General features: G+C 44.7%; 1 protein-coding gene across 1 annotated transcript; it reads left to right on the top strand.

The window, feature by feature from the left end:
• The first annotated feature begins 311 nt into the window (after positions 1 to 311).
• kel (Kell metallo-endopeptidase (Kell blood group)) lies at positions 312 to 8,641 on the top strand. The gene is made up of 18 exons (XM_022216069.2): positions 312 to 857; positions 2,652 to 2,859; positions 2,933 to 3,217; positions 3,565 to 3,686; positions 3,918 to 4,076; positions 4,163 to 4,234; positions 4,311 to 4,499; positions 5,689 to 5,849; positions 5,930 to 6,047; positions 6,127 to 6,222; positions 6,294 to 6,392; positions 6,469 to 6,543; positions 6,696 to 6,802; positions 7,068 to 7,157; positions 7,236 to 7,303; positions 7,481 to 7,635; positions 7,707 to 7,796; positions 8,275 to 8,641. The coding sequence occupies exons 1-18, from the start codon at positions 831 to 833 to the stop codon at positions 8,419 to 8,421; spliced, it is 2,268 nt and encodes a 755-aa protein (XP_022071761.2). The 5' UTR covers positions 312 to 830; the 3' UTR covers positions 8,422 to 8,641.
• Positions 8,642 to 8,959: the final 318 nt, after the last annotated feature.

The following is an 8,959-nucleotide window of genomic DNA, read 5'->3' as shown; positions in this document are numbered from 1 at the left end:
TGCTTTAAAAGTTTTATTTTTAAAAAAAACTTGCAAATTTGGCAAGAAAATTCTTGTAAATATTTTCAAACAATGAGAAAAATCTCCAAAAAATCCTAAAAATATCTAAAGTGATTCCACATTTATCAGTAAAACTTCTAATATTTTCAGAATTTTCTTTTAAAAAAACATTTCATTTAACATATCTTTTTTTCCACCAAAAAACATTGAAAAATTTCCCAAAAATGTTGAAAATGTGGAAATCAGAAGTTTCACTGTGAATATATTTTTCTTTCACATTTTCAAATTTTACAACGGGTCAATTTTGACCTGCAGGACGACACAAGGGTTAAAACTGTCTGTTTCACCTAAATAAGAGTTTCTCCTTCCTGTATTTTGGCTCTGCTGTGTCCGGCCTCCATGTGACGTCCCTGAAACGTGTTTTCTCCGACCCTCGGTGGCTCTGAGCTGCTCTATCAGCTCCCAGCAGCCATGGGTTTCGCTGATAATGACGACAGCACATGTATGTGCGTCTCAGTATCCGGGACGGAGAGTCGCCTTCACGCAACCAGCGGCATGTTGGTGGTGACTCCCGCCAACCGGAGGAACCCCAGGAGCTGCTGTGTTCATGGTGACGTTCACATTCCAGGTCCACAAACCACCAACGGTCCACAGCAGAACCACGATCAGCAGCTGATCTGGGTCCAGAGGGAGAGTCAGACGCTGCTGCAGACTGTTATCATCAGAGCCGAGGAGTGAGTGATGAAGGCTGATAGCGAGCTGACAGCTGTCTGACGAGCAGCTGAACGGGTAAAAGTCAGAGATGCGACGCTGGAAAACAAACTTCAAGAATGAGTGAAACTCCAACAGAGCTTGAGGTAAGAAAACTGAACCGAGACGTTTACTGAGTTCACATGGAGACCAGACCAGAGTTTGTGGAAACTTCAGAGTTCCTGAGGAACAGTTTGATTCAAGTTGTGTGGTTCTAAAGAGACTGGATGACATCTGAGAAAGTTAGAGTTTAAAATGTTTTTATCAACATTTGCCAGAGAATTCAGTTTGACAGATGATCGAGGTTTCTTCTGACTGGAAATGACAGAAATGTTGGAGATGTTTGTGAAGAATCTAAACGGTTTCTCGATTATTCCTGCTATAAAAACACCTCTGGTTCCTCCTGTTCCTCAGTGATCAGAATCTTCATGTCCTCCATCAGTCCACCAGTAGTTCTAGTGTCTAACAGTCTTTCTGCAGGTCTCCACTGGGATTTGGTTCCTCCATGTGTCCATCTCCAGCTCTTTGAAGGCTTCCTCTCCATCACTCTGCTCTTCTGTTCCTCCACAGATTCTGGATGGATTCAGGTCTGGATCTTCTCATTCTTTTCTCTTCACCACTTTGGCTCCATGTTTCACATCGTTGTCTTGTTGGAAGCTCCAATGCTGTCCAAGGAGCAGTTCTTCTGCAGACCGACTGATGTTCTCCTCCACAATCTTTCCTCCTGATGCCGTTTCCTTTGACCAGGCTGCCCAGAAACAGCCCAAAGCATCACATTCCCAGCTTCACCATGTTGGACCGTTGGATGCTTCTCCTGTCTTTGATGAGTCCTCCTTGGTGTGATCCATGGAGACCAGCCTTGTTCTTCTCATGGACATGTTGCGACCAGAACTGCTCACATTCATCAGGATGCTCTTGGAGCTGATCTTTGGATTCTTCTTGGCCTCTACCGTTCTTCTTCCTGGCAGCCCTTTGACATATTCCACAGTGTGGAGCTCCTTGGACTTTTCCATCAGGCTTCAAACTGAGGACACTGGACCTTGAAGACACCTAGATCTGACTTTAGAGACTTTAAAGGTCTTGTAAGCAGCAACAATATGCAGTGATGGACCCTAACAGCAGCTCACTGAGCTCTTTGCTTTCAGACATGACTTGGAACTGACTAGAAACTGACTAGAGAACTACCATTTAACATCTCTAACACAACGTTCTACTGTGTTTTTTCATTTGTTGATGTCATTGACAGCCAGAAGATACCTTCAGATCAACTAAAAATTTAATGTAAGTCAAAATTTGTAATGGAGGAGAGCAATTTTGCTGCTTTTTGGGACTACAACTGACTAGAGATCTACTGCATCAGCTGTTCTACCTTCATAGTGGACTGGAGCCTGATAGAACATGGAGGGAACCAACAGGAAAATCTGGGATGAGATATTTTCTCAAAAATGGACACATTCAGAAGAAACCTGCTGGTCAAATAAAAACTCTAAAACAATAAATCTCGATTTAGTGTGAGGATCACTCGTTATTTTTGAGAATCACTGTATGGAAGCTGGACTGCACATTGGATGGTGGTTAGCATGTTTGCCTTGCAGCTATAAGATCCCTGGTTTCCTTCTCGAGATCTTTCTATATGGAGTTTGCATGTTCTCCCTGTACGTATGTGGGTTTTCTTCAGCTTCCTCCCATAGTCCAAAAACATGCTGAGGTTAATTGCTGATTCTTAATTGTCCCTCTCTATATGTAGCCCTGCAATAGACCCTAAGTCAGCTGAGACAGACTCCAATCCCTAATGAGGATCAAGCGTTGTATCGATGATGGATGTATGGAAGCTGATGGACGTAGACAGTAAGAATAAATCCCACTTCCTGTGTTTCAGCTGCCTCTTGTTTGTGTTCCAGCTCCAACCTTCAGTCCAGCCGTCTTCACAGCCAGAACCTGAGCTCGGCCTTCAGCCTCCATCGCAGTCCGACCAGCAGCCGAAGCCTTGGTGGAGGAACCTCCAGTGGCTGCTCCTCGTCCTGGTGGGCTTCTCCTCATGTGCTGCCATGCTGGGTCTGATCTACTACCTGCACCACCACCTCCACCCTGAGGACCAGCCAGCAGCTGGTAGGTCTTCAGAGGAACACCAGATGGTAGATCCAGCTGGTCCATGTGGTCTAACTCCTGTCTTCTCCTGCAGTGTCTCCTTGTGTCTCCGCTGCCTGTCGGTCGGCCTCGGCTCGGATCTCCCCCTCCACTGATCCCTTCACTCAGCCCTGTGAATATTTCACCTCCAGCTGTGGATCGGACGGTCGGTCGGAGCTCAGCGGAGGCAGGATGAGAGGACAAGGAATCCCCGGACATCCTCAGAACCAGAAGGACCGATCAGAGAGGAGAGGACAAGACGGAGAGGACAGGAGACAGACGGAGGACAGAACTCTGGACAGAAAGACTCTGCTGCTGCAGCATCTCAGGGAGGTGTTAGGTCCGTCTGCCGACTTTTTACTAAAACCACAGAGCGTTAGAGCTGGAACCATTCATCAGATTGCTTGAAATAATCTCTGATATTTAGATCAGTTTGAATCATTTTAAATCAAAGCAGTCTGAATTCTGTGATTGCAGCTTCTTTTATATTAATATTTTGTGGTTTCTTTCCTCCTCTCTGACAATAAAGTGAAGATCTTCGGAGTAAACCAGACATTTGAGGAAACTCTGACCCACATTTTTAACCATTTAAAAACATTTTAGAGACAAACAGTTGATCAATTCCTCCAGTTCTACATTATACTCTGACGAGATGATTGACTCTGAACTTTTTTCATTGTCTGTCAGAAACCAAAGACGGGTCGAGCAGTTTGGCAGTTGAGAAGACCAGAAGGTTCTACAGCTCCTGTTTGGACACCAGATCTATAGAAACTGCTGGAGCAGAACCCTTCCTGTCTCTCATCCAGAAAGTACGTTAGTTATAATCACTGATCATTTGTGTTTCCTTCTACAAACCTAGTTTATTTTTTACTGATCTCAGATAGAACGCTATGTCATCTTAGTAAAACCTGCTCCTGGCAGATCCAGTGGAGGCGTTCCTCATAGCTCTAGCCTAGATCCACTGTTATTTTAATAAACCTGCCTCCTTGTTAGTCAGATCACATGTTCTATTCATTCACTCACTCTGTGGTTCTGTTCAGCTGGGCGGTTGGGCAGTTTCCGGTCAGTGGAATCGGACCGATTTTAACTCTACTCTGAGCTCCATGATGAGAGACTTCGCCACTTTTCCCTTCTTCAACCTTTACATAGGCAAAGACCCGGCTGAAGTTTCTCGTGGGTCAAGCAGAAGATACATCCAGGTGGGTTTCTGAAGGAGAGTCTGAAGTTCTGACGTGCTGCTGTAAAGTTCTCTGATGTTTACCTCAGACGTCTTCTCTGTGGACAGATCGATCAGCCAGATCTTCTCATCCCCATCAAATGGAACAGCAGGACGCAGAAGTCCGAGGCCAAGACTGAGGTAGAGGAGCTGCTGCTTACAGAAGCTTCCATCAGTATTCCTCCATCCCACTAAAGCCTGCTGTTGTTTCCTTCAGACTCTACGTCCGTTCCTGGCGTCCTGTCAGAGATATCTCGCCCTGCTGGGGGCGCCACCGAACACCAATATGATCCATGTGGGCGTCTTCATCTCGCTGTCCTCTGAGCTGGCCGTAGCAGCTTCACCTCTGCAGCATCGGCTCCAGGAAGGACAGCTGCACCAACGCATGACCATCAGAGAACTGCAGGTGAATCCTGTTAGTCTGAGATGTTCTTCTGCACAAACCACATCTCTAGCAGCTGATCTCCTCAGTCTTCCTGTTAGACAGGTTTTAGAGGAAGTTTTAACTGATCCAAGTCCAAGATCTTTGAGGTTGTATGTGGTAGAGATGGTACAACCCATCAAGACAGATTTGTGATTTGATAGAATTCACTGTAGTTTGCAGTGTTTCTCGACACAAACTCATGTGCTGGTGGTGTTGGACTCCTGATGCTGATACTTATGGATCTGAAGGTGCGGCAGCGTGAGAACTTCAGAGTCTTTGCTGTTCTGTTAGTTTTATCAGACTTTCAGCAGCATTGAGGCAGTTGGATGAGAGTCCGGACCTTCCAGTTTGAGGTTGTCTGGTGGAAACCAGTGGATTGGCTCTTCTGGGTTTGGAGAGAGGAGCTTAAAGGGGAACTTCGGTTTTTTTCAACCTGGGGTCTGTTTTCATATGTAATTTCATACATGTGAGTGATGGGCGGACTTTGACGCGGGGGGGCCAGCTGCCCCATATTTTTCGCTAGCCGAGCTGCTAGCTGAACTGCTAAGCTGTCAAAAATTCATTTCTCCATCACTCACATGTATGAAATGACATATGAAAACAGACCCCAGGTTGAAAAAAATGAAGTTCCCCTTTAAGTTTCTCTGGATCTTGTCAGATGGATGACAGTTTGATGCAACATCAGCAGTAGTGTAGGTGTTGTAGGGATCATCGTGGTGAAGAAGGAGCTGAGTTTGAAGGAGAAGATCTGCATTTACCAGCTGATCTAACCTTCAGCTATGATCAGGAGCTCTGGGTGGAGACGAACAAAACAAGATACAAGTGGATGAAAATGGTTTCGTCTGTAGGACTTCCTGGCTCAGGGTGAGGATGTTGGATATCCACAGAGTTGCTGCTGTTTCTAAGGATCCAGCTGAGGTGGATCAACATCTGGTTAGTAACATCCTTCAGAGGTTCTCAGCAGGGAGGAGACCATAACTCTCTGCAGGATTCATAGAGTTCATCTGGCCTCAGGATCAACCAGGAGAAATGGATGGATGGATGGATGGATGGATGGATGGATGGATGGATGGATGGATGGATGGATGGATGGACGGATGGATGACAGATGGATGACGGATGGATGGATGGATGGATGGATATAAACCAGCATGTCTCTGTGTTTCCATAGCGACAGGCTCCTGCCATCGATTGGCTGAGGTGTCTCCAGGCTGCCTTCCATCCTGTGAGCCTGGGAGAAGAAGACCTGGTCCTCCTCCATAACCTCCCCTACATCCTGCAGATGTCCCGCATCATTAAAAAGTGGCAGAACAAACATGAGCTGAGGGGCAGGTACAGCTACAGTCCAACATCTCACAGCTTCTCTTGGTTCTGGTCTGACCTGCTTCTGGTTCTGGTTCTGTTCTTCTCAGTGGTCCACTCCACACCTACATGGTCCTGAACCTGCTGCACACCCTGATGCTGGCGATGGACTTCAGGTTCTCCGGGACAGCGAAGAACTTCTCTTTAGCTTTGGGCGACACTGAAGGGGTCAGTCAGTTTAATTCACTTTAATATTTATCTAATATTTATAAACTGGATCTGTGCTCTGATTGGTTGTCTTCTTCAGGAGGTTCCTCGCTGGAGACGCTGTGTTCTGGAGACGGAGAGAGGATTCGACTCGGTTCTGACCCACCTGCTCAGACAGAGGACAGAACCCAGACAGGTGAGGACAGAACAAACCCAGCAGAGATGGAGGTTTAACCAGACTTACAGGTTTTAATGTGTTTCTAACAGGCTGAGGAGATGATCCAACACGTCTTCTCCTCCTTCAAGTCCAAACTAAACCAGCTGCAGTGGATGGACCAGAAGGTTCAGCAGCTCCTCGTAAAAAAGGTAGCGAGTGAAGACAGACGTGTTTGATTTTTATGCCTTTTATCTGCAGTTTGACATCTTCTCCATCTTTCTCCAGGTTGGTTCTTTAACTCCCAGACTGTGGACTTCAGAGGAGTCCAGTGAAGCTGAACTTGACCTGCTGTTTTCTGAGGTACGTTCACAGAAGATCAACCAGAGTTACTCCACCTGAACACCAGCTTATAAACGTATGATGCATTTAATTCAGGATAATCAGATAAACCCTAAAACCTGCCGATGGTTTGATGATCACGTCGTCTAGAATGAAGAAGTTTCTTGTTTCAGGTGACCGTCGGCTCAGACAGCTTCTTCTCCAACTACGTCCAGCTGCTGTCGCTGTGGCAGAAGAGACGCAACAAGCTGCTGGTGGAGAACCGAGAGGCTGCTGACATGTGAGGATCTGTAGGAATCTGTTCAGTTACTCAAGTACTGTAATAAAGTACAAATATCAGGTACCTGAGTTGTTCCATTCTGTGCGACTTGGTGGTAAAAAACCTGTATCTCTAAGTTTGGTGATTCTGAATCAGAATTTTACGGTTAAACAGTACTTTTATATTTACATCATAGTTTCATATTTGAAGGATTTAATGCAGTTTATCTGAACTTCAGGACGTTGATTCTTCTTCCATCACTGCTGATGTTTTCTTGTTTCTTCAGTCTGTCCGTCAGTCCGTCTCTCCTTGGTAATGAGCTCCTGCTTCCATTGGGAATGTTCGTCCCTCCTCTGTTCCACCACACCTACCCCAGGTCAGCTCATTCACACAGAGCAGTTTTATTATTATCAAAGTACTTAAACACACTGTAAACTTGTTTTTTCATTAACAGAGCCATGAATTACGGTGCAACAGGTTTCCTTATCGCCAAAGATATTCTGCATCTGCTTCTGCCCAACAGTAAGAGAACTTTAACGTCACGTTTCTGAAACAAACACAAACAGTGATAAATTGGTGTAAAAATAAAGCCAAATTCTAAAGGAAGATGGATGGATGGATGTACTTAAGGCTGCTACATAAATTATTATTATTATTATTGTTTACTGTATGTTTTCTGTAAATCCCTCCTTTCTCCAGTTTTCTCCCACACTGAGTCGGTGAACGCTGCAGCAGACTGTCTGTGGACTCTTTACCTGAATGCGACCAAACCAGCTGGTAGACGGGCTTCTCTGTCTATGGCGCAGCAGCAGGAGCTGTGGCTGCAGTTCTCTGCTCTACAGGTGTCTCTACAGGTGAGCATCTGCCTCCAGCCTTCAGGTAAAGCGACGGCATGAAGCTCTGACGTGTTCCTCCTCATCCTCAGGCCTACCAGCAGAGTCTGCAGCAGCGTCCAGGTGACTCCTCGCTGTCAGGACGAGCTCACACTCACCTGTTCCTCACCGCCTTCTCTCAGGTGATGCACCTTCACCTCCGTTATCCAGTTTTCCTCACTGGCATCAGCTGTTATTTAACCCTATAGAGCCCAGCTAAACCTTTGAACGGTAGTGTAGGTCAACTTTAACACATTTAGAGCAACTTCAACTAATATAGAGCAACTCTAAGTCATTTAAGAACATGTTTAACTCCTTTTTGAGCAACTTTACTAATATGCAGCAACTTTAACTCATTTAGAGTAACTGTAGTTCATTTTTGAGCAACTTCAACCAACATAGAGGAACTTTAACTCATGTACTGTTCAAACGTGTGGAGTCACTTAGAAATGTCCTTATATTTGAAATTGTCTGGGCGACCCCAAACCTTTGAACAGTAGTGTAAGTCAATGCATGTTATTAAAACTTGGGCTGTAAATGTTATATTGATGTAAAGCAAACAGAAATACTCCTTATGTCCTGGAGGTCTTGGTCTTAAAGGGTTAACGTTGTGTTCTGCAGGTAAACTGTGACATGGATCCGTACCGTGAGTTCATGCCTCTGGGACCGTCCTTCTTCATCACAGTCGTCTGCTCCAGAACCAACCAGTGTCCTTCAACACCGCGGTGTTCCATCAGACCTCAGCAGAACTCTCCAAACACCTGCTGAAACAGAACTTCATCAGTTCAGATCCTCTAAATGTCCACGTGAAGCTGTAGAACGTAACGTTGTTGATAAATTCTGGTTATGGAGACGTTTTTGTAGCAGCTGCAGAATGTAAGACCCAAAAGCCATTTTTTATATCAACCTTAGTTGTTGTTGGGATGTTTCTGAATATTGCATCAGTTGCACAAATATTCATTTAAATAAAGTAACTTTTGAAGAAATATTTTTGTGTCTTACTTTCAGCAAAGGAAGAGAAAATGTTTTTTTTTTAAATTAACCTGTTCTGCAAGAAAATGGCACACAACTGATTTATTATTGAATATGATCAGATTCAGCAACATGTGAACAAATCAGATGAATAACTGATGCAGAAACACAAACTTCTCATTAAATGTATTCTCTCATCTTTCATTTATTGTTACATACCATAAAATTTTGCCTCTTTGGGCTCTAAGCTTTAATTAAGAGGCGACAGTCTGAGAAGAAACTGCAGGAAAACACTGGTTTTACATGCAAAGTGTTGTGATATTTAACTTGATCA

Source organism: Acanthochromis polyacanthus, chromosome 12 (genome assembly GCF_021347895.1).
Source record: "Acanthochromis polyacanthus isolate Apoly-LR-REF ecotype Palm Island chromosome 12, KAUST_Apoly_ChrSc, whole genome shotgun sequence".
NCBI classification, from domain to species: domain Eukaryota; kingdom Metazoa; phylum Chordata; class Actinopteri; family Pomacentridae; genus Acanthochromis; species Acanthochromis polyacanthus.
The sequence above is the reverse complement of the archived record's forward strand: the minus strand, read 5'-3'. Positions and strand labels throughout refer to the sequence as shown.

What these genes read in the sequence shown, in the direction of transcription:
- kel (XM_022216069.2), top strand. Translation starts at nt 831, where the DNA reads ATGAGTGAAACTCCAACAGAGCTTGAG. An exon ending in AAACTCCAACAGAGCTTGAG is followed by an intron (nt 858 to 2,651) that starts GTAAGAAAACTG and finishes TTTGTGTTCCAG; the next exon opens with CTCCAACCTTCAGTCCAGCC. An exon ending in CTCTACAGGTGTCTCTACAG is followed by an intron (nt 7,636 to 7,706) that starts GTGAGCATCTGC and finishes CCTCATCCTCAG; the next exon opens with GCCTACCAGCAGAGTCTGCA.